Below are 26,522 nucleotides of genomic sequence, written 5' to 3'. Positions count from 1 at the left end.
CTCCAACTAATAGTGAAAAATGTCCCCCGCCATGTTCTGCTGAAGGTGAGAGTTGAAACTGCTCCTGCCAGATGGTCCCTGCAAAACCTCACTACATTTGGGTCTGCTAGGTCGGACTGGCATCTTCCCCTGCCATCGGAGCCCAAACACCACCAGGTGATGATCAAGCAGCCGCAAATCCGATGACACAACCACAATGTTGATCATCGAATTGTGGCCTTGGGTGTCCTGGTGGTAAGTGCTCATATGGACTCCCTTATGTTTGAACATAAAGTTTGTTATGGACAATCTGTGATGAGCATGAATGTCCAGAAACAAAATACCACTCCGGTTCTGATCGGGGGGGCCATTCCTCCCAATCACGCCCTTGTGCGTCTCACTGTCATTGCTCACGTTAGCATTAAAGTCCCCCAACAGAACGAGGGAGTCTCCAGAGGGAACGCTCCTCAGCACACCCTCCAAGCACTCCAAAAAGGGTGGATAATCTGAGCTGCTGTTTAGTGCATAGGCACAAACAACAGTCAGGACCCATCGCCCCACCCGAAGACAAAGGGAGGAATCCCTCTCGTCCACTGGATTAAAGCCCAAATTACAGGCGCCAAAGCAGGGGGCAATAAGTATGCCCACGCCTGCGCCCCTCACCGTGGGCAACTCCAGAGTGGAAAAGAGACCAACCCCTCTCGAGAGGACTGGCACTAGAGCCCAAGCTGTCCGTGGAGGTGAATTCTGACGATGTCTAGTCGGAACTTGTCTGCCTTGCACACCAGCTCCTTCCCTGCCAGAGAGGCGTCATTCCATATCCCTAGAGCTAGCCGGGGATCGGACCGCACTGGACCCCACCTTTGTCCGCCACTCAGCTCACAAAACAACAAACCCCTTTGGCCTGTCCCACAGGTGGTGAACCCATACTAAGGGTGACCCACGTTGTCTTTTAGGGCTGTCAGGCCGGCCAGGCCACATAGGTTCACGCCAGCGAGCCACACCTCCAGGTTTGGCTCTAGAGGGGTGAGTCCGGCCTAGGGAAAATGTTGTCCTTTTGAATTATTCATCATAAGGATTTATGTGAACCCTGCTTTGTCTGCTTTTGTTTGCCATGGGTTACCCTGCCAGGGGCATAAAGCACCAGAAAACTTGGCTTCTATGATTGTTGGGATACACAATCCCCCTCCACCATGGTAAGGTGACGACTCACCGAGGGGGTAGTACAATATATACAAGGATATGTGTTAATGAGCTATAAATAAGCTGATAAGAACAAGCAGAGTAAGAAAAAATGGGAAATCGGAATAGTATAGCTGATCAGATACAAAACTGATTACCATTTCAGTGAATAAATTGCTCTAAAACCAGACAGGAGAGATCAAAGATCTCAAGGAACTCAACAGACACTATAAAAGTGATTCTGACAAGCAACGGGGCAAGGAATGAAAGAATGAGAGTGGAAATGACAGGAGCAGACAGCTTGAAACACATAGAAGCCAAGAGGAAATGAAGGCGGATCACCCGACGGCTGGGATAGCAGGGCTTGGGCGATGTAGAGAAGGAGGGAGTTGTGATCCTCAGTACAAGAGAATACAAGAAAAGTCTGAGAATAAGATGACAAGGGTTCGGGGGAGGAGTTCCCACTTGGCTGACGTTTTTCAGCGATCTCCACTCAGTCACTCACCTTCCAATAGCAAATTGAAAATAACTCCACACCGAATCCCAGGTTCTTTGTGTATGTGTTACTTAAAGTAGAAATCAACCCAAACATTTTTTTCAAGAATATGTTCTATGCAAGCCCACTAGTTGAAACAAGGCATTCTGATAAATATTGCGTTTGTGGAATAAGAGTTAATTCACTTGTTTTTAGCCAGCTCCGAGGGCAGCCATTTTGACTGAAAATGACATCACACCTACCCAAAGCTCAGGTAACAACCAACCACGGCTCAGCTTTAGAAAACAGGGCGAGCTGTGATTGGTCGTTCCCTGAGCCCTGAGCAGTTGTGATGTCATTCTCAGTCAAAAAGAAGTGACAAAATGGCCGCTCCCTGAGATGGCTAAAGATGGGTGGAATTTGCTGCTTAACTCATATTCCCCGAATGCAATATTAATCAGAATGCTGTGTTTCAACTACTGGAGCTGCTAGGAACATATTCTTGAAAAAAATATGTTTGGGTTGATTTACTCTTTAAGTGTCACTCCCTTAACACGCAACAAGAACACACAAGACAGACATGAGCAAATCTCGAATAAAACCTGAAAACCGCTTGTCTCTAAATCATGCAGTATTCAAGTTACACGTGGCCACATGAAGTGAGGTTGTATTGATTTCAGTAGAATTGCAGACACACCACATAGTTTTTAGAAAACAATCCACGGTAGCAACGGTATCTCAGTTAATAGCACAGCAGCAAACTAACTTCAACTGAGAGTTATTTTCTGCACATGGTCTCTTTTCTTTAGGTCTGTCATTTGCCTGTTATATTATAGTCAACTAATTTCCCTTCATGTTTAATATGTTTGTGTGTGAACTAGATGCTTCCAGGATCACCATAACATTAATACAAAAAAAAAAAATCCATGCAGTGTGCACTACAACCTGGGAAAATGCACGGTAAAATCTGGTAGAAAAAATTTGCATATGCCTAATATGCCATCTAACAAGACAACTGTAAATACAGTGTTAAAACATTTACATTGACTCCATGGACATCACACTACATGATTCAGTCGCATGGGTCTCACCAGCATTGTTTTCACACCTAACGTACAACCCAACCCTGTTGGGCATTGTAAGATTTTTTCTTCTGCTTGGTGCAAATGGAAGGACAGGCCAACGTGCTTCATGAGCAAATATAATTTTCAAGCTGCTATCCTTGCTACACTTTTAACAGCTGAATGTTTCATTTGGGCCAGGGGAGCCATTTCAAGTCAGCCTCCACCACAAAAGCTTCCGTGACTGGAAGAGAGCCATGGAATCCTATTAGGCCTTCTCCACCACATGAGAGGAACACCTGGCACGGTGAACTATGAGCAAGAAAAACAAATAGTTGGTTTTGAAAAAAAAAAAAAAATATATATATATATATATATATATATATATATATATATATATCATATATAGGTTAGCCTTCTTCTCAGTAATGTTGTCGCGATCCACCACTGGGAATGTAAATTTTTTCGATAGAATTCATTCGATTAGATATATATTCTAGTGTGATTCCATGATTTTTCTTGGTATTTTTCCTTTCAAGCATAAAACCACACTACAAGACAGCCATTTGTCAAAATGCTATAACTATGGCATCACAATGTAAGAGTAATTGTAAGCCAAACATATTTTAATGGTCCACAAAGTATGATTAATACAGGGGAATCATACCTAACCATACAATACATCCCGTTACTGAAATACAACATATGGACACAATGAGTCTCGAAATAAATCTCTTTTTCATAAAACGAGATGGATGCTTTATAGGTAAAGTGGATTCATTTCACCTGACACACTGTTTGGATAAAAGTATTGGGAAACCTTGCAAATACAAGCATTTTTATGAGCTCCAATTTGAAGTATGAATATGAAACCGATTTACGACTTCAACCCCAAGTCTTTCTCCCAGTTTTGGAGTGTTTCTGTGTGAAATGAAGTCAGGAGAACATTTTAGAGGTGAACCACTGATGATTCCAAAAGGTGTTTGGCAGATGGAAGGTGGGGACTGCAGGGCCAGTCAAGTTCTTCTTCACCAAACTCCTCCAACCGTGGATTTATGGACCTTGCTTTGTGCACTTGAAGACACAAAAATGGTTCCCTTGGATTTAAAAGTGTAGAATTCGCTCAAATGTATTGTTGAAATGAAACATACGGCTAAGGGTGGAGTTTGTAGTTTTAAAACCGCTGGTGAGATTTGAATGTAGCCTCACTTTACAAATCAGCAATTCCACACCTCAAAACTGACATTCGATAGTTAAACACTCATGAATGACTGAATGGGAATAACACTTAATGTAATCGCACAGTTCCACTTTCACTTCATGGTGAACTCACTCACTCACTCACTCACTCACTCACTCACTCACTCACTCACTCACTCACTCACTCACTCACTCACTCACTCACTCACTCACAACTCAGTAAATTGTGAGTGACACAAACGATTGTGATCACAGATGCAGCCGGCTCTTCTCAAACAGATTGTTGCGTAATCCGACGCCGAGTGGAGTGCTGGCACGGTCAGAAATGCCGCCCAAGATTTTCTGTCCGCCGTGCATGTGAGCCGCAGCACAGCTGAGCATGTGCACCATGCACGCTGCTCCGCTTGCACCTTCACTCCAGTTAAGACTATCATTTTACACAAGACTTTCCCCGCTGCTGTAAAAAATGAAAGAAAGTTCTGAAGGAGAACTTGTTTTACGTTTAACTCATTCAATTGCTTGCTTTCTAATGCTCTATTATGCAATGGTATTTGGCCACAGCGGTGAAGTAGTTCAAATGGTAGCCGTGTCCAGGTCTTGCATAAGGGAACACAAATCGAGCTTTCCACTACTACTCTTTAGTGAAGTCCCTCACTCAGGCAAGGTCTTAAAAATGTACAATTTTTCTTGCTTCTCAGCTGGAACACAAGAGTGAATCTGAAGTACAGAATTTAAGACAAAAACAATAGATTTGACTCATCAAAGTACTCACTTTGTGCTTTCAGAAATGCAAAAATAATTAATTACCATGTAAACTGTGAGCGCTATAGCAATGATTTATCTAACGTCTCTACCACTTCCCATTTAAAACATCCATCATCATCAGTTCCAGGACAACAAAAGCTTAAAGCTCAATCCAAAACTGTGGCTTGTTAAAGTACTAAAACAATCTGATTCATGTTTGAACTCATATAAATCTGTTTAATGAAACCCGGACAAACATGTTGGCTAACAACTAAAACAGCACTACAATACCATATAGAATTTGGACTGTTCTCTTTATACCCAGAGAGTATTTATATAACCTCCACCAATAGAGGATTTTCCACCAATTTTCCTAAATTTGAACACATGCTTATTTGTTATCTAATTATGTACTTAATGTTTGTTCTGTATGATTATTACCAGGTATGGGGACATATTTTGGAAGACTGGCACCCGTGCGCTCGGCATAAATACGGGCGTAACTTCATTTTTGTGCCGGTCCATACCGTGTCTAGTCTACCATGTTTGGGGCCGCGTTGCGCCTCTCTGGCCCGTCTCATTCGGCAATTTGGTAACAAAAAGTAGTCTGCGCTTGGCATAAAAAATGAATAAATACATCAAATAAATCCGTAGTCTAGTTCATGGTGTTTGGGAATTTGGTAGACATGCAATGCCTTGGTGGTCGATTTGGGTGTATTTGATGGAGGCGCAGGCAGACAGATTTTCGTGGACCTGTGCGTCATTGGATTTCAATCATAAATAGGACAACAGCGTGGGAGAATCCCTCAGAATAATTGTGGAAATGAACTAATTGAATGAATTATTATCATTATCATCTTACAAAAATTAAAAGCACTATCATCACTGCGCGTCACAACTAGGGGGGAGGAGGAGGGGGTTACACATAGGTGAACGGGGGTCCTCTAATTTCCCACATCACATATGTAGCTGACTTCATCATCCGCAAGGAAGATCTAGCAGTTTATACCGTGTAAACACACTTTGCGCGCGCGCCAAACTTGTCTCTTTGACCCCGGGGCGAGTCAATTTCTTCTCCTACAATGTGAAGAACGGCTTCCACCGCCCTGATTTTAATGCGAATAAGGGGAGCAAACTTCAATTGACTGGGAGTTGGCTCATTCTGTCCCACAGTGGCGCACAACGGACAACATGCGCAAAGTCTAGGAAAATACCAAAAGAAAGAAAACTCTACTCATACGCTCAGTGAGTAAACTTGTGCCCATCACGAAAATATGGACCTTGGTGTATAGCTTTTGTGCTATGGGTTTTAACAAAGAATTCATTCAGCATTTCTGCTGATCCCTATCAATACATATACTTATTATTTATCATCACAAGACCACATGGGAGACTTAAGCCTTTTTACACAAACGGTGTTTGGTCTTGCATCAAACCGACCGCTCTAATACAGTGAGTGAAAATAAAGGATTGCAGAATGACCACTCTGATAATGTAAAGACGTTTTTATTATCCAATTAAGGATGTTATGAAGTTTTTGTCTTATACACTGCTCCACTTTCATCAGGAGCACAGGTTAAGATCATTCCTACTCATAGCACCATTAGGTGAAAGAAAACACATTTCGCGATGGCTATCCCTGCAGCACTGAAACCTACCTGAGACTGTTTGTGTTCTTTCATGTGTTTGGTTGTTTTTACAAGCCTCCCTTTACAAACCAACAGCTGCCACACGACCGGGTTTATTTAGAGTGCAGGGGAGATAAACCAGAGTTTTCACTCCAACTAACTAAACAAGATCCATCATGCACACGCCCAACATACTTTGCCAATCAATGTTGTCATTGTGTCCGGACTGCGCGGATCATACATGTAACTGAAAAAGCTGTTAAATGTTTAAAAATGTTAACGTCATTGGTCTCCAACATATCGACATTTCAGGAGTGCTGTCAAATTTGAAGACGCCCTGGCCATAGACCCTGAAACAAAGCCCCATTTATGTGCCCAAAACAACATGAGTTCAGCCAGCCACTGTCCAGCCTTAATTATTATATATATATTTATATTTTTTATACTGTGGTAGAAATGTTGCTTGTCAGGACATGGAAGGGAAATATTATCAATCTATCTGAAACCCATCTATCTATTTTCCAACCCTTTTTGGAGTCAATTGCAGCTGACTGGGGTTCAGCAGTGAATCAAAGGGCTGACACATTCCTACGCACATTTCACTGCTACTTGCAATTTAGAGTCTTCAATTAATCGAACATGTAGTAAAAATACATTTGGACACACCTTCTTTTTTAAAGCATGACAAATGCTGTCTAAACTTTGACTGGTAATATAGAATGGAAGAGGTCCACCCACCCCTGTGGAATGAGACCTTGATAAATAATTTCAAAAATATTTCTATTTATACATAAAATACATCTGTCAGTGTAATTGTCACTAACCGGGTCAAGTAATGACGGACATCTCTGTCCGACACTGACGGACGCTCATTTTGTTGATGACTGACGGAAGCATGCTGCGCCTGTCTCGTGTGTTTGTTCGCGGGGCTGAATACAAGCAGGGTTGCTTCCATTGACTATACATGGAAACGCTTTACGCTTCCTGTACAGTAGGTGGCGGTATGCACCAAAGAGCTGTAATACGTAAATGAACAAAGACGAAGGAGGAAGAGGAGAAGAAGAAATGACGATGGACTGATGATGACGGATGGGTGGCCAGGTTACTGACGAATGACAGACTAGCAAATTTACGTAAATTGCCCATCCCTTAACAAAACCTTAAGGCTTTTGCTAGAATGCGAAAACATTAATACAAGTTTACAAGAACATCTGAACTTGATTTGGTGTTAATCAGAGGCACTTCAAATGGTGGCAAGTATGCAGTGATTCCCATTTAATATGCGTTTCAATGTGATTGGTTGATTCTAAACATAGCCACATCCCCAGTTGTAAGAGGCAAATCAATGCCAGGAAGCTTTATTTTTATTGAGAATTTCATACACAAGGTAACTCAATGTGCTTCACATAATTTAAAAAACAGCATTCAAAAGCATGAACAAACAAATGACTTTAAGACATTTAAAAGCAAAGTAAAAAAATAAAAAGTCGCTTACTAAAATTCATACATCCAGCACAAGAACAAAATTTAAGAAAATTTGATTTTAAAGCGTATATACCGTACTTGAGCAACCACATGATCTCAGTTGTTTATTTTTACTTTCCCTCTCAAAATGATTCCCCCCGCCCCGGACTGGAATGTATAGCCTATGTTATAGGTCACACTAATGGTGGAAAAAGTTTTCAAATGATTTATCTTGGTCTCATTTTACAAAAACCTGGCATTTTAACCCAGGTGTGTTGACTTTTACATCCACTGTACATGTTTTTGGACTGTGGTGAGAACCCACATACAAACAAGACAACAACAACAAAATGCACAGAACACAAACACAAAAATGTTCAGGATGAGAATCGACTGTGTATCCCAAACAACATTGCAGCAATGAAACTCCGAGGCACCATTGTGACGTGCATTACATTATGCATTATGCTGATGTTAATTGCGGAGCAAAGCTACATCCCAGGTTGGACTTTCATTTCATTTGTAAAATAACATTATTTTGAAAGGCATGTGTAATGTGATTTCTTGAAGTGATATATTTGAAATAAATTGTACTTGTATTTGTTACCTTACCCCTTTGTACCATACCGAGTTCCCACACAGTGTTTGGTAAGGGACAGGAAGTGTTTGTGCTAGCTTTGTGAAGCTCGAGTCACACAGCCACTCTGTAAACAAACGCAGCTCAGCTCAGGCTTTGACTACGGCCACGTTTTCTAACGATAGAGCCCGATTGGTGTCTGGGCTCAACTACTAAGCATCTATGGATGCCTCAAGACACCTTCCTGAAGAGTTCAGAAATTCTACATGATTGAGTTTAAAGAGAATCCAAACCAAGATGATGATTAGGATGTACTGTACATTTTCCCTTTCAGATCACTGCTGGCTCCAAGTATCAAGTTCATCCTCTTCGAAAATGTTGACACCAGTAAAAGCAACCTTATAGAAAGCAGTAAACCCCAAAGCACTACAATTATAACTGAATGATGATAAATGATATTTGAAAACCTAGCAGGGACTGAAAGATGAGAAGATGTATTTTGTCACCACTTTTGCAGCACCGTTTATCAAATTTTATGCAATGGTTCGTGCTGCAGACACAACTACAATTATGTTTATGAATTATCTAGCCATCACAAATTATGCTTATTAAAGCTGTTTAAACCGTTTCCAATGTATGAAGAGCTAATCGGGAGCTAATTACTGCTTTTGAATCCAGCTCACTAAATAATACCCGACAGCAACATGTGGTCCACATTTGCTTTGTAAATAAGCACAAGGCTTTGTTTGGCTCACTATGGTCACTGTGTCTTACAAACAGGGTTTATTTTGACTGTTTGAAATGTTGGCCCAGTGTTTTTTTTTTTTTTTTTTGTCAGAGTTTTGAAAGATTTACAGTTGTGGGCAAACTGCGTCAGTGACTGAAGCACTGATGAAGTGTGTAGTGTTATTTAAGTGCATTTCCACGCCACTTCCAAAGCACACAAAAGAATAAATCAGACAACTCGTATCGTTATTAACTGTGGAAAATTTGGTTTTGAAAGGAGACAGTCAGTTCAGCCATGAAGAGAAGTCTGTTGGCCTATAAGGACCAATCAAGTTTTATCACAGTGTCCCACAGAAATATACTCCTCATTTCTGTACTGATGTCCAACAATAAATAAATAAAAATCTTTCTGGTGTGATTCCGAGTTTCCCTCTTTAGTACTGTCTATTTTGGGACAAAATACCGAAGCCCCGGTTGCTCCTGATTCATCACTTTCAATAAGTCATTGATTTTCTTTCCAAGGTTGCGTAAAGGAAGGATCAAGGTGTAGCTTTCTTTTCTACTCTCAAGGTAAAAAAGGTACTGCAGTAAGCTGCCAACCTTTTATCTCCTACACTTCCTCAGTAACAAGCACACTTGTGCTTTAATTTTACGACCACTTGCAGTTATCCTGAGCAGTGTTAGTTTTTCAGTATGTTGACATTTGCAGGATGCTTGCTGATTTAGATTTTTATTTATCGTATGCCATGTCCCTCTGCCTTAAAAAGGAAGTCAACGCAAACTTTTTTATTTTCAAGAATATGTTCTATGCAAGCCCACTAGTTGAAACAGGGCATTGGTAAATATTGCGTTTGTGGGATAAGTGTTAATCCACTCGTGTTTAGCCATCTCCGGGGGCGGCCATTTTGTCTTCTGTCAACTGAAAATGACATCACAACTGCTCACAACGACCAATCACGGCTCAGATTCAGAAAACAGGTCAGCCGTGATTGGTCGTTTGTGATGTCATTTTCAGTCGACAGAAAACGAAATGACCGCCCCAAGAGATGGCTACAAACGAGTGAATTCGGCTGCTTAATTTATATTCCACAAATGCGAAATTAATCAGAATGCCGTGTTTTAACTAGTGGGCCTGCTGGGAACATATTCTTGAAAAAAAAAAAAAGTTTGGGTTGACTTCCGCTTGAATTAAAAACCAACAAAAACATTGTAGTTTGCAGTGCTTAAAAGTTCAGTTGAAATGTTCTGCTGTAGAGACAGACCGATGTGTTTTTCAGGGCCGATACCGATTATTAATAGTCAAGGAGACAGATAACCGATATTTGGAGCCAGTATTCATTTTCATTAAAAAGTAAAATAAAGGCATCAAAATCGAAAAAATAAATAAATAAAACTCTTGACTTTGCTGAAACGTCTTTCAGCATATATTTATTGAAAAAAAAATTCAGATATGCATAATGTTGATTTTTTTTACGATTTACTATTACTATTACTATTACTAATACTATACATTTTTGAGAATATATATCTTTGTTATAAAATTCTAAAAAAAAGTTCAGGCACCCAGGGTTATCAGCATGTCTTAAAAAGTTAAATGAAAACTTAAACAATAGCTCCATATAGCTTTCAACATTAATTGAAGTTCTCTAAAATTCCAAAATCACAAAAATGTTAAACTTTCAGATATCTTTGTTTTGATTTCAACACAGTTTTAAATAGATTTTTTTCTCGGCATCAGATTTAAAAACAACAACAAAAAAAGGCTGATGCTGATATTCAGCGTTTTGACGAATAATTGGCTCGGCCGATAATCGGTCCATCCCTACACTGCTGTAGTAGTGCAGGACTAGTTGATGCTTCTGGTAGCTAGTAGTGATACTTGTTAAGAAGGCAACATAATAAAACACGTTTAATTAGTCCTTTAAATACACACACACAGTGCTTCACCTCTGACCCCTCCGGATTGTTGGATACAATATCATGCTTTTGACACCTCATTTAGTTCAATCAAAGTTTGGTTGGGGTGAGGGGGAGGCAACTCAGGCCATCACCCCTATAACACTGAGCCTGGACCTCTCTGTGGCCTTCCTCCTGAAAATAGATTATACAGTACTGTTATGCGTGGCCCTCTTAAGTCCCACAACAACAACAACCACCACACTTCATACCATCCTCAAGTGACACCGATGATTACGCCCCAACTCCTCACATGACTCTCTGTCAGTTGACAAGGTGAGTAGACAGCTGGAAGAAATACACCAAAGCAAGAGTGCGGGACCTGATCGAATCAGTGCTAGGGTCCTGAAGGCTTGCGCCTACCAGCTGTCTGGCTCTCTTTTTGGGGGTTGTCAACAAAAACTGTTTTATAACAGACTATAGTGTGCATGGAACTAGATAGCACCCAAGGGACATTTTGCACACTGGGACACACACAGGCCTTAACAAACAGACTTTCTGTCTATTTACGTTCACACTTACAGAACGCCACTGTGTCAACCAGCCAAGACTGTTACAACAGAGTGAGCGTATTTACTGCTGAACAAGGACTACGTTTAAGCTGTAATAAATAATTATATGCTGTGTTTTATATGAAAAACAGTGGGGCACCAACCACTTAAGGAGGCCAAATACCAGGAAAATGTATTTAGAGAAAACTTTGTTCCTGCCTGATGTTATTTTACTTGTGTACTTACACACTGATTAAAAAAAAAAAATGCTGATCATGTGACACATTTGGATAACCTATTGTTATCCAGAGCTTGAGGGACAAAATTGGAGTGCATTTAACCATGATACAAGATAATTTAAACCTTATACGATATATTATTGATGAGACTTTAACGCGTTAATTATAATTGATTAATTACAAAAGAATTACTGCATTAAAAAAACAAAACATTTTAATCGACCCGGAACCTTTTTCAGTGCACGATTTCATGGTACACCAATTACACTGACACATACGTCAGTGCTTGCATGTGGCTAGTGGTTACTAAACAGAGGAATCAGATAAAGCCACATTTGTCGGATTCAGTGATGCAGATGGTATTTTGGAACTGGGAGGAAGGGCACACTATACATATTATATATATATATATATATATATATATATATATATATATATATATATATATATATATGTATCAGCTGTCAAACTTAATACATTAACTATGGAGATTAATTTAAATTTGATAACGCACTAAAAAAATTAACTCAGTTAACTCAGTTTGATTTACTTCCTGTAGCAGCTGACATCTGCTCACTGTGCAGCCTAACTTAGAGAAGAGTCACTGTCGCAAGGACAGACTTTTACGTGGTTTTACTTTAAAAAGTTGCTTGACAGCTTATTGAAGAAATCCAAAATAATTTGCACATTTTGCAAAGCCAAATTCAAATACCTATTAGTTGTACGTCTTTGAAATAAATACTCCTACATTACATGATCAAGAATTTACATGATAAAAGAATTTACTCAAGTAAATATCGGTTCCAAGCTTCGTAAAAAATTGTAGTTGAAAAATGTAATTAATCACGATCAATTATGGAAAATTTTGCGATTAATTAGTTTAAAAAATTTAATCGCCCAACAGCACTATATATATATATATATATATATATATATATATATATATATATATATTTATTTTATTTTTTTTCTACATTGTTATTAATGTTGCAAAAACACTAGAATCAACATTTTCTATAAAGAAGCCAACAGTTAAGACTTGAAGAAACAATGATAGACTGCACCCACACTTCACCCAGTTTTTTAAGAAAACCAAAGTAATGACATCACTGTGACATCATACTGTTTATTTTGTCACGGGTAACAAAGCAGCTGCAGAGCCACATAGACCTTGTGTAACTGGAACAATTCCAACTGACAAGTTAACATTTGAGTGTAAAATAGTTAGAATGCCTCTTTTGGTTGTGATTTCAGTATCACAGACCTTAGGCAATATTGGTTTCCAAGAAGACACTGGGCTCTTGTGAATGCAGTCAGAATTGTGTACACACACATGCACACTCCCACACACACACAATCCGGGTTTTATCCCACCATTCAGAGGTCGTGGGTTCGATCCTGGCTCCGGCCTCCCTGTGTGGGGTTTGCATGTTCTCCCGTTGCCTGCGTGGGTTTTCTCCGGGTACTCCGGTTTCCTCCCACATTCCCAAAACATGCATGGCAGGTTAGTTGATCACTCTAAATTGCCCCTAGGTGTGATTGTGAGTGCGGATTTTCTTCTCTGTGTGCCCTGCGATTCGCAACCAATTCAGGGTGTCCCCCAAAGACAGCTGGGATAGGCTCCAGCACGGGGCATATATATATATATATATATATATATATATATATATATATATATATATATGTGTGTGTATAAACATCTGTCTCTGGATGTGAAGACCTGGCCAGTGTCACCAGTTCACATGAATGGCAATCCATTTTGGCTCCTTCCCTCCCTTTGGTATTATTTATACCTGTTAATTCTTTCCTGACTGCACTTGGACATAGGCCCAATTGCCTCATATTTCAGGTATTTACACTGCAGAAAGAGCTAAGCATAACATTAAAAGTAAAAGGGCATTCAGAATGTCATGTTGGTTTATTTTTGCATCAGTTCTTGTGCTCCCATTTCCACTGTAAGTAGTGAACCATTGCATCTATTTATTTTTTATATATACTTAAAAGGAAATGTATATTGAAACCTTTGGAATTACTTGGATTTCTACAGAATTTTGTAATAAAATGGGATCCTTTCATCATTTAAAGAGGCAATCAACCCAAACAAATTTTGTTCAAGAATGTTCCCAGCAGGCCCACTAGTTGAAACACGGCATGTTGATTAATATTGCGTTTGTGGAATATGAGTTAAGCAGCAAAATCCACCCCTTTATAGCTGACTTGTTTTCTGAAGCTGAGCCCTAAGCAGTTGTGATGTCATTTTCAGTCGACAGAAGTGACAAAATGGCCGCCACCAGAAATGGCTAAAAACGGGTGGATTATCTCTTATTCCCCAAGTCAATATTTACCAGAATGCTTTGTTTCAACTAATGGGCTTGTAGCATATTATTGAAAAAAATATGTTTGAGTTGACTTCTTTAAGTCATTGGTTGTCAACTGTTGGAACTACGGTACATGTATTTTCTTTCACACACTGGGCCCTATTTCTTGCCTATCGAAACAATCGACATGTTGTGGGTTTGTTGGATGAAGATTGAACACTTTGGTTAACAAAATCCCATACATAAATTACACGTTATCTCTAAATTTTATTAGATAAATTTGTTATATATTACATGCTCATTTGAGCCTTTACACAAACAAGCAGATTTTGAACTCTTCTCATCAACACCTTCAATCAGCATACAAATGGAGCAAATACAATATACAAAGCTCACATTTTAAGTACAAAACTAGCAATTGAATAAAGATTTAATATTATTTCACAAGCTAATGTTGGGTCAGCATGCAAGTTTATCCTTTTTTACATAATGTGACCTGCAATGATTTTTGATGTACAGCAGAGGTCAGTGTTGACTGACCAACACAGTATCAATACAGTGTCAACACAGCTCGTGTACTGTGTCAATACACTCCATGAGGTATCATCAACCCATCACTAGCACAAAATACGTTTATAAGGAACTGCAATCAGACCTCCGTGCATGGATGATGTAAAGGTAGCCAAGGCGATCACAGATCACTGCCATGAAGTGGGCTCTTAAAGACTGCCCTCCACCCCGATCGTTCATGTCCATGTATGATTTCTACAATGATTCAGAGAGTTTGATGCTTCTAGGAATGAAATACAATGACATCCACCACACATACAGTATCAGCGGAGTGCAGAATCCTTCTTTCTGCACCTCAATTATGTCCACCAAAATCGTGTTAGATCAACTACGTCACAACTTAGACCTGCTTTCAGATGGTCTAACCTTTAATCTACTTATCACCAAATTGCCCGTTGTCCTAGGTGCGTGTAAAAGTGAACACGCCCGTGGTGCGCTGGAACACTTAGCATGTTGCAGTGCGGTCTGCCAAATTCCAAATAAAAGTAAACTAGACTTGCCCCACAAAAATGAACATGTGTCAGTTTTTACGCTGAGCGCACGTGTGCTGTCTATGAAAATAGAGTCCAAGGAGTTTGTTTATCTGTTACAGAGCCCACATGTGAAAAAAAAAACTGTTTTGATATAAATATATTTTGGGGGGTGCAGGGGAGTAGGGGGCAACCACCACTTCTCAAGGAAAACTGAATGGCGGTTATCAGTGCTTATTCAAGATTTTTGGTGGGTTAAAACAATTTATTTAACATACTGTATTATTATAAAACATTTGTCAATGCATTTATAATGGGCATCAATTATTTGCAGATTTTTGCTATTTGCAGGCCGGCCCGGTCCCTATCCCCCGTGATTTGCGGGACCCCAAGGTATAGCATATTGTTCAACAACTACAACAACTACACATGCTTTCAGAGGTGCTTACTTAGAAACAGAAGACAAACATGACAATTACATGGACGAAATGTCTTGGCATTGATCTCATCTTTTTAAAAAAGTACAGCATCAATAGTATTTCTTACATATATATTCAATTTCATTACATGTACAAAAGCTACATAATAAATCAGGATCTATACATTGTGTACATGTAGTAGTTGTGAGCTGATTTGGATTTCTTTTTCTGGTTCTCTGTTACATCCAGACGTTATACAATGTTGTTTACTCTTCGCTACACATCCTTTGATGGCTACTGCATGATTTCTGTCTCAGTCATATTGTACATGCGATGGAATTATAAAATCCATCAGATGTGTCAGTTGACAGTTGACACAGTTCAATAGTGCAATGTTTTAGCAGGCAAGGCACTACTTGCGCTTTGATGCCACTTTTGGTCACTTCTGGTCTGCAGCTGATGATGGAGTCGCAGAACATGGCGGGTGATGGACGGAGAAGTTGGTTAACAAAATGATGGAAAGACCGACCAATAGGTGATTACCATTTGATTCGGCTTGGCAAAAAGGCAGATAGATGGATGGCGGAAGGGTACCCAGGCCGCAGACGGATGGCGATGAACGGACCGGCAAACTTGAGCAAAATGCCCACCTCTGCTAATCAGGTTATGTAACACATAAGCAAATCACCTGTGACCACAGCGTGCCTCAGACAACCTCAGTTCAGCAAGTATCAAAGGATTAACAATGTTTTTGGTGAAATAAGATGGATCAGCCTCAACCAGGATTGTGAGAAGAAAAACGAAAGACTTTGCACAAAAAGTTGCTTGATATAATAGGACTCACGTTCTAAGATCACATTGAAAGAAGAAAGCAGTTTTGCCACACACATTGACAGACTTTGTTTGTTTGTTTTACACATGTACGATTGGGACAGTTTGACGCTGGAACAGAACATTTATACTTTCTGCGTGAAAAGGTGTTTTAAAATCCATGCAAATCAACTCATAGATCAGTCAACGGACTTGTCCACAGATGTTGAAGTACAAAGAAAAAGTCGCTTTTAATCACGTACTCTGGTTAAAAACAATTTAAATGGCTGTAAATCTGCTATGTGGGTAAAAATTAATGATGTAAAGGTGGGGGGGGGGGGATTTGCATCATATAACAGGCAGGCAAATTAATCTTAATTGAAGTTTGATGTAGTCACAACAAGGGCCCATGCTGTGTGAGAGTGTGCATGCGTGTGTGAATGGTGGGGGGGCTTTTTGTTTCAAGGGTTCTTGACAATTTACAGACATGGTCCTGACAGTAATACTTCCACTATACCAAAGCTGTCCATTGAGAGCAGAAATTGAATGCTTGAAGGAACTGTGGAGAGCTCCAAAACCCATTGTAAAGGTTTCTGACACTGTTGATTGCACAACATAATGCAATAGTCTGCTGTTCAATTTATACTCACATTTCTGTCTGGCCCAGAGGATCGACTTTTTTTTTCTTTTTCAATAACCAGAAAAATTACATTTTGAACACACAGTTTGGGTTTTATACGCTGTGTTCATTATGTAGACACAAGTAAATTGACTTCCCCATCCCACTCACTGAAAGCCGATATGAAATAGCAAAGCTTTCAGTAGTGAAGACATGGGGGGGCGGCGGGGTTTCTCACAAAATCCCTGATAGCAAAGCTTTCAGTAGTGAAGACATGGGGAGGCTTCTCACAAAATCCCTGCTCTTGTTCTTTCCACCATCAAAGCTGTTTGATGGGATTGGGATCAAGACTATGTTTGAGCAAACCACTTTATATTTCCTCAAATTGTTTCTCCATTTTGAGGGAATTTGGGGGTGCACTCAAACCTGATTGATTCATTTCACCAAATTGTACTGTATGTCTCAACACTTTTGTCTATATAGCTTTATGGTTCATATAAAATACACTTACTCTCAGATGGATAGATGGGCTGCATTTCAATCTTGTGCACCTCCTTGGCGTAATACTCCTCCTCACTCCGCTGCCGCTCGCAAGTTGCCGCCCGTTCATTGGCCTTCTCTTGCAATAGGTCCCGTGTACTGTTATAAATGGCCACGATGTCCCTGGACACGTCCTCGGGCTCGGGAAAGTCCTCTGGAGGATTGGCCAGTTTGAGTTTGCTCAAGATCTGCCCTCGGACAGCCTCGATGCGCTTCTTCTTGAACTGCTCCATGTCCAATACGCTGCATGTCGACAAACTGAGCGCAACAGAAACTAAATCCAAAGTGAGGAGAAGGCTGATAAAGCACAGGTTCATCTTTTCCTCTAGGACTGAAACTACACTAATAAAAAGGAACATTCACTATGGTGACTTAAAAGACACCAAGAATGCACATTTTAGGGACAACAATCGCATTTGCGCGCAAGTCAACAGCCTCGCAAATACTTTAAATGCCTTTCATGAATAAAAGCCGGCTGGTTGTCTGCTTTAGCTGAGAATTCATTCAATGAACTAGAAGTAACTAGAAGTATGTTCCTCCGTTGGAAGTGGTCAATACACTTTTAACGGTGCTCCACATCTAGTGTGCGTAAAAGTACAGCCAAGTGTTGGCTGTATCCGCGATTGAAGCCATGAAACTGGTCAAAAGTCTGTAAGCGAAAGCAAAAATGAAAAGCACCAGTTATAGTTGGTGGACTGTGCTGTTTACCCGCGGGACTCAAGCACACCTTCGCCGCATCAGAGTGCTCGGCAGCTTAAAACGTTTAAGGCGCAATCCTGCAGCCACAACGAGCCAGAGACGTCCACCGGCTTCAAAGCGTAAAGAAACGACCCATCCCCTAAAGTATAATCCCAACTTGTTTTGTTGAAAAGTTCTCCCGTACCAGTCTGGTTCCACAGTTCAGGAATAAAATCCACACAGACGATGCAGTTGACCACGAAACTGTTACACCTTCCAGTCCGGTAAGAAACAGCTGATCTTCCTCCTATGTGATGCCGCGACTGCACGTCCTCCTCACCCCATCTACAGCTCGTCACTAACGCGTGCCAGGCGGACCTCTGTGACCACTTGAATGATATTTATAAGGGGCCGATTATACCACGTGCCCCCTTCCCCCCAAAAGCTCACCCCCACCCCACCGCGCTTCAGTCCAACTCTGTGGTTGTCAGTTGGGGAAGCAGAGGCGATTTATTTATAGGAGTGTTCGATGCACCAACTATGACGTTGCTGTGAGGTTAGAGTGGTCCATTGGCTTGATACGCTGTGAATCAGAGATTTCAGCCACTGGAATATTCACATCATTAAAGCGGCCATATAGTCTTTTTGCAGAAAAATGTGATTTGTTTCATTCATTGTTTTGGGGTATTACGCCCCAAACGTTATAACATTTGGCCTTATATGTAAAGCCGCCTAAAGGCTCATTTATGCTGCACTTAAAGACGAACTTCCCAGAAGTCAACCCCCCAAAATTCTTTTTAATAAGACTGTATGTTCTATGCACCTTCACTAGTCTAAACATGACATTCTGATTAATATTGGGTTCGTGGTATGAGTTAGGAGGCAAAATACACCCATTTTTAGCCATTTCAGCCATTTTGTCACTTCTGTCGCATTCACAGTTGCTCAGGGCTCAGGTAACAACCAATTGCGCTCACCTGTTTTCTGAATCCCAGCCATGATTGGTCGTTATCTGAGCCCTGAGCAACTGTGATGTCATTTTCAGTTGACAGAAACCACGACTGACCTGTTTTCTGAATCTGAGCCGTGATTGGTTGTTGTGAGCAGTTGTGATGTCATTTTCGGTCGACAGAAGACAAAATGGCCGCCCCCTGAGAGGGCTAAAAACAAGTGGATTAACACTTATTCCACAAATGCAATATTTAACAGAATGCCCTGTTTCAACTAGTGGGCTTGCATAGAACATATTCTTGAAAAACAAATGTTTGCGTTGACTTCCTCTTTAGTTTGCTTGTTGCTTGGCCTCTGGAGCGTGAAATTAAATTATCATAAAATTAAATTTAGCTGCTAATTTCAAAACTTATGTCAAGGATAAGCTGTTTTGACTTTCACATTTCAGATTACGACGTAACACTGTTAATAACTAATTTACATAACACTAAGTCCACGCCAGGCCACACTACTGGTAGCTACAGCTATAAACCTGATTAGCATCCTAGTTTACAGCACTATCGGAATTCGCTTATGAAAACCTGTGCATACTCCTATTATTTGCAAGTAATAAGAATTTGTGTTTGGTGATGTGTTGGCTGCATGCACCACATGCATGGATCCGCACACTAATTGAGAGAGTGGGTAGGAGGAACAGTGGTTTATTTTCATGAGACATAGCCCTCAAAAGAGTTTCCAGGATACTTGTTTAAGGAACACAATTTAGACTGTTGAGAATGTCTCAATCAACTGAGTTTTGCTATTAAGTCACTGTTTGAGTAGTAATTTAATAGCATTTGAGATTGAGTCTGATGTGCATGGCGACTAAGGCGTCATTAGGTTATGTGTCCTTGGCTGATTGTGTCAACGTGTCAGGATAAAAGGCGGCATACCAGAATGTCAGGCCACAGTGTTGCCAGGACAGACGCAAATCCAGCACAGTGCAGACAGCCTGACTCGCCGTTTTCCTCCCTCCTCTCTTGATAACACCGAGTGCAAATATTTCCCCAGGTTGTGACGACAAGGTAGGCCAGACACAGGAAGCTCAAGAGTAAAAACGAGTCAGCAAAAATGCTGGTGCCACGTCACCACATCGTTTTACTAAAGGCAGCCTGCTGGATGCATTCGTGTTCGTCATCTATTTACACATCACAAGTTAACCAAATGCAATTCACAACAAATGTTACCTAAGGCATAAAGAAACTATAATTCTATTTATATGACCACAACAAAAAGGAAAGGTGTATTTTACTGTGCCTTGTTTCTTTAGTTATTCACCTACTCATTTATTATGCATCGCATCCTTTTATTGGGGATTAAGATTCCCTCCACACTTAAAAATACTTTTGAGTTATTTTGTCATTGCACTTCATCTATTTAACAATACTGCTCATAAGAAACAAATACAGTAATAACCAGTTACTATTACAAATGTTACAGGCTTACTAATGAGTGCTGGGTTCAAAAATATGTCTGCGGCGTAAATTTAACATTTCTCTACTTAAATCAACAGGGTTTTTTCTATTGGAAATAGGGGGAACACCATGACAATTTACTGTCGGCTATCAATCGCCTAAATCTTCCAGACGCTCAACTAAAATCCAAAGCAGAAAAATATTTAGGGATAGACTAAAACAGTTAGCTTGGACCTTTTACTTTATATTTCTTTTTTGGTAGTTGGGGTGGGTGGAGATATATATTTCTAAATTAAATACATTTTACACAGATTACATAATTAGATATTCTAAATTCAGTGAATGTGTTTTCCTGATTCTGTTCATAGATTTGTTGCTTTCTTACAACATGAGTGGATTTGACATTCAATGAACAAAAGTTTTTCCTCAAACAAAAGGACAGTAAACACTTAGGACGCTGTGAGCCAGAAGAAATGCTGGCTTCTCAGGGAACACATCATGAACAAAGTAAATAAGATACACTGACACATTGCCTTCTTAGTAAGCAAAACAGATTTTTATTTCAGTGACACTGTACAAAAGTGTAATATTTACACAGGTTACACAACATAAAAACCTTCTGTACACAACATGGTCACAAACAATGTTTGAATAGTGGAGCTGAACAAAGCAGCTCTGTGGTTAACTGGTACACCATCCAGCTAAAAAGTATTCCATCTATGCATGTATATTTTGTTTTTATGTCTATGACCTCCCTCTCTCGTATCAACAAAGGACAACATTTCTGGAACTTCTCAATCCTTTCTGAGCAGGCCCCAATCCTTTGAAGAATTTCCCAGTATTTTTCATTCACAGAACCAAGTTCAGTACTGTAGCTTCCTGAATACAACACTGCCCCCTGTTGATTTCACTGTCATCTGGCTTGCTGTTAAGTCTGAACCAAAACCCAATTAACAACTACAGTCTCTTGCTTGGTATGGTGTCAATTAATAATTTCCATCCGCACCACTTTTTGTATGTGCCTTGGCGTCCTCCTCTTTATCCCAGTCTTTCATAGTCGCTCCCATCATAAAGTCATCACTGAGGACACTCCACGCTGGTTTCTCCTCCACCTCAGTTGTCTACGGAGATGCACAGACACAATAACGGTTAATTTTGGACAATGAGCCGCATATTTGTTGTCGAGCAACCTTTGCAGCTTAAACAACAATGCGCCTTATTCACAGAATGTTTATGATCTCTGGAGCTTCACATCAACCTTTACTTTGAATAAATTGTATTTTTTTTATTTATTGTTCATGATGTTCTTTACAAAACCACTTCTGAGAGAGAACACGAACCAAAGAGGGCAAAAAGCGATGAGGACAGCAATTAAAAGGTAAACTACCATCATTTTCATTCTTTACTCTACTCTTCTTTGTGTTTTACATTATGCACAGCTGTCATTTATTGTGCAATAAGCTAATAAATGCAACATGTATTTCTTACATGTTTTGATGCATTTTTATGCTTTATAAAACATTTATGTCTGAATATTGGGGGGCTTGGAACGGATTAGAGCATTCACATGGAAAATGCGTCTCTACTTACAACATTTTCTACTTAAGAAATTTCTTCCGGAACCAATTAATTTCGTAAGTAGAGGTACCACTGTACATTAATAATATGGCTTGTAGTTCAAAAACAGTGAGAGCCACTGCGCCAAACATAAGTCACCTGAGGGAATAATTATCTTGTATTAAATTTAGGAAGAATAAAAACTGATAGGATTTACATATCACATAAATCACTGACTCATGTCTAGGCACGGATGCAGAGGTGCGACCAGCAGCAGTAAAAGATAACGTATCCATAATTAACTTAATCGTAGAAATACAAGTCATTACAATACACGGCTTTAGAGGGCTAAGTAGTCACAAAGTGAGGGATCATGCATTGGTTCAAGATTTTTTTTTCTTTTGTTTTAAAAGAAAATACACGATACTTAAAAGTTTGCTTTTTGAGGAGTCTCATCAAAAAGAAAAAATAATCACTTACACTTGTGTCCTTTTCTGCCTTGACTGTGACTCTGGCGCCACCTTCAGTTTTCCTTAGTACATCGATGAAGTCTCTTTTAGAAACTGAGGAAAGTATTTTTGCCTTCTTCCTCTCAGAGCCACCAGCCTCCGTCACCTTGTTATCAATGTTCTTCTGGTGCTTTCTCACTGCATTGAACAGCTGCACAACTCCTCTTTGTGGAAAAACAAACAAATCAGCCATTATAGTCACTTCCTGTGTACAAAAATACTCAATACTCAAGAATTGCATCACACCTAGTTGCAATTCTCTGCAGAGCTTTCTCAACCTCTCGGTCCTTCACTAGATCAGGTTTCACTCTGCACATCATCTCCCATGCTCGTTTCTTGTCAGTCTGGTGGACATAAAAAGCAAGCACAATAAGAGATTTGCAATGTCTGTCCAAAACTTCTGCCATTACACCAGTTGCAAGGACCAAGACAGGCAATAATTAAGGTTTCAAAGTTACAATTAGTATGTATAGATTAACATGTTCAACTGTATATTAAAGACTGATTTGAATGTTTTTTTTAATTGATACCAGATTCCATCAGTATAACGCATGGGCGGTTGGTTGTAATTTTTCTTGTGAATAACAAGTAGGACTCAATGTCACTGTAACGTAGCACTTACCAGCAGCTTGCGCAATTACTTTACGATGCTAGGTAATATCAATTATACCAAAAAATACAAGGAAAGCAAAACAAGTTGAGCATTTTCTCTTATGCTATCTCAGTTTTCACATTGGAGAAATTGTACATTTTTAAAAAAACATGCAGAGTGATTTTCATTTGATTTTGATTTGCGAAAGAAAATGGATATTTTCTGATGTGCCCACATATTAAGAATTGTACAGAAAACAATTCAATGAGTTGCTGAGAGTTTAAATTAAACAATGGGCAGCTGGTTTGAGGTGATATTTAACTCACAGGACAATCAGAATTCCTGCTTTTAAAATCTCTTTGATAATTACCTGTTCCTTCTTCTCCAACTGCTCCTGTCTTTCTTTTGCCTTCACTTTGTCCAGTTCTTTGTTTTTCACTAATATTGCAGTTTTGTTTTCGACAGTTTTCTTCCCCAAAATCTTGGCCATTGCCTCTGCCCAGCCAGCATTGGGATTGCCGTCCTCCTTCTCCTGACCTCCATCTTCGTCGTCTCCATCATTTTCCCCGTCCACATTTCCATCAGATTCTCCATCAGATGACATGTGATCGTCACTCCTCCCATCTGAGTTATTCAGCTCATGTGTGTCCTCCAAAGGAGACTCGGCATCATCTGGCGAGTAAGAAATGACTTCTAACTCATCTGGACAACAATAGCTAGTTTAACGCATCCATATTGTATAAATGGTTTCAATGTTTGACACGTGATTACTAGGGATGGGACGAGATCTCGTGCTGCGAGACCTCGCGGGATTAGAACGCCACGAGATTCTCGTTCCTGCACAGCACGAGATCTATTTTCTTTTCACCGTGTTTGTTTTGGAGTCCAGGTGACTATAGCAGATGTCCTAAAAGGAGCTGTCATCGAATGGGAACTTCCGAGGCCAAATCACGGAGTCGCTGTTGTGACCGACAACGCTCGCAACATGGATGTGGCGATACTTGAGGCTGGCTTTGAGACACACAAAGTGCTTATCGTGCGCGCAGTGAATCTCGCTAGTGCGGCTGGTCCAAAGTTGGCCGCGCATCACGTTTGCTTGGACGTGTCAAGCATATAGTTTCCTTTGTTCACCGATGCTCAACAGCAGCAGCACTTTTAATGACTAAACAAAGACAGCTCGAACTGCCCGCGCACAAACTAATTATGGACGAAATCATACGCTACAACATCTCTTTGGACATGATGGCCCGCTATCTAGAGCAGCAGGGTGCCGTATCTGCAGCTCTGAGGAGCCCAGAACTACGAAGAGTTGCAGAAATCTTGACACTTTGGATTGCAGTGACATTCCTCTTGTTGAAGGTCAACTGAGAAAGAAGTGGAACTCTACTGACTAAACCACTCTTCCAATCTGTTGCTGCCCACTGACATGGTGGAGACAAAACCAATCCAAATATCCTTCACTTGCTATTGCAAAAGTGTACCTTTCAATCTCTGCGGCATCTGCGGCCAGCGAGCATGCCTTTTCTACAGCAGGTAGTATAGTTACTGCCCCAAGAGCGCAGTTGGACCCTGACAATGTGGACATGCTTGTATTTCTGAATAAAGAGCATGAGCCTTAAAGTTTAAAGAATTGTTAGATAGTCCCAGTTTGCTGGCAATCTCGGCTGCAACTGTTATTGAAGCAGAATTTGAAAAATGGCACAAAAAAGAAAGTATTTTTATTTTGTCAAACTATTCAATAAGAGGAAAGATCTCAGCTGTAGCTGTTATTGCAGCAGTATTTGAAACGTGAGAGCATGTAACAAGAGTGATTCCTGTTTACATTACCACTTTAGAGCTGGATAATTAATTTTATTGCAGTCTGCTTGATAAAAAAACATTTTTAAAACTGGAAAAATTACATTAGGGATTATTTTATATTCGAAATTTTGCAAAAATCTCATCTCGTTCTCGCGGAGTCAATCTCGTGAGACATCTCGTCTCGTGGGATTTGTGTCTCGTCCCATCCCTAGTACAGTAAAATTCAAACGACGAGACGGAAATCGGACAACAACAACAACCTACTTAGATTGCCGTTATCAAGTGCATCAAATTTGCCGACACTTGAAAGTGATGTCATACTACTCGGAAAAGCTAGTTAATTGGTAAATTACAGCAACACGTGTCCCCAATAGCATTACGTTTTATTTTCCAACATTACGGCGTCATTATTGAGAGTCACAAACATCTAATTTTCGTAAAAAGTCGTTGACGGCAACATTTCATGTGTTATCTCGACGCTTTTTTACACGCATTGACCAAAAGTATTCAAAATGTCATTGAAATAAAGTATACGCTTGGTTCATTTACCGGTAGCGTCCATGATCCGCACACGAGTACCCACCAAAGCGACCATTGGAGAGTAACAAGGAAAAGGTTCCGAGTGTAAGCATGAGCAGAGTACCAAGAAAGAACAGTTCCCCTTCATCTCGTTTGATTTGAAAGGTTGTCAACGAGCATTCAAATATTTTAATTAATTAATATTGAACCCGAACCCGGTCGTTGGAGACAATATCATAACAATGCTCAACTATTATAATATATATTTTTACATAGAAATAATTGTCTACATTTAGCCACCGTTTATCAGATATATTCACAAAGCACTTTAAACCAATTTAAGACGGTTGTTATTATGGTGGGCAGCAAAATATTTAACAAAAATACCTAGATAGCTTTGCACATGTGATGCCCACTAATCACAGTTGTGTGTGTTATAATTTATTTTGTCAAAGGTTTTGAGATATTTCCAACGCTAAACCCAGTCTGTGGATTATATAAAACCGAAAATTCTCACTTTGGTCAATGGGTGGAAGTACAAGACCACAATTCAGCCTTGGTTTACCTGACGCTGTAGTTGCGTGCATGCTCGCTGCCATTGTCTCATAGTCGAGTGGGACGAGCTTTAAAGGGAAGTCAACCCAAACATTTTCTTTACAATGATATGTTCTCTGTAGCCCTACTAGTCCAAGCACAGCATTCTGATTAATATTGTGTTTGTGGTCGATGAGTTAAGCAGCAAAATCCACCCATTTTTGGCCACTTTGCCACTTTCCCTTGACTGAAAATTCCTCGTGGTTTTTACTGTAGGTAGCCTTCCTTACCTCATGACACCCATGCTCCCTTCATATTGACCTTTACATCATGGGCTGAAACATTTGTGGGTATTCCTGAGGTGACTTCATGAACTGTCTTTTTGGTATTAATGGCTATGCACACATGTCCCAGTTTGCAGCAGAGTTGCAAAGCTTGTTGGTCCTTGCAGATAACCCCC

At 40.1% G+C, this 26,522-nt stretch overlaps 2 protein-coding genes across 3 annotated transcripts in view; both read right to left on the bottom strand.

Annotated features, from left to right (window-relative positions):
• tgfb2 (transforming growth factor, beta 2) overlaps window positions 1-18,559 on the bottom strand; it is a 44,783-nt gene extending 26,224 nt beyond the window's left edge. The window contains exon 1 of the mRNA XM_086038086.1: window positions 17,440-18,559. Coding sequence (XP_085894212.1) covers window positions 17,440-17,827 — 388 coding nt within the window. The 5' untranslated portion in view covers window positions 17,828-18,559. The remainder of the gene's footprint in view (window positions 1-17,439) is intronic.
• A 2,526-nt stretch (window positions 18,560-21,085) lies between these two features.
• Window positions 21,086-26,163, bottom strand: rrp15 (ribosomal RNA processing 15 homolog). Of its 2 annotated transcripts, none has more exons than XM_086038103.1 (5): window positions 26,094-26,163; window positions 23,580-23,881; window positions 22,864-22,961; window positions 22,589-22,781; window positions 21,086-21,672 (listed from the first exon to the last, which is right to left on the bottom strand). In XM_086038103.1, the coding sequence occupies exons 1-5, from the start codon at window positions 26,125-26,127 to the stop codon at window positions 21,538-21,540; spliced, it is 762 nt and encodes a 253-aa protein (XP_085894229.1). In that variant the 5' UTR covers window positions 26,128-26,163; the 3' UTR covers window positions 21,086-21,537. The 2 variants fall into 2 exon arrangements, with proteins under 2 accessions (XP_085894229.1, XP_085894228.1); XM_086038102.1 differs by lacking the exon at window positions 26,094-26,163 and adding an exon at window positions 25,559-25,707.
• Window positions 26,164-26,522: the final 359 nt, after the last annotated feature.

This window comes from Filicampus tigris, chromosome 8 (assembly GCF_054856515.1).
Source record: "Filicampus tigris isolate MCC_2025a chromosome 8, RoL_Ftig_1.0, whole genome shotgun sequence".
NCBI lineage: Eukaryota > Metazoa > Chordata > Actinopteri > Syngnathiformes > Syngnathidae > Filicampus > Filicampus tigris.
This window is presented reverse-complemented; position numbering and strand designations above follow the sequence as displayed.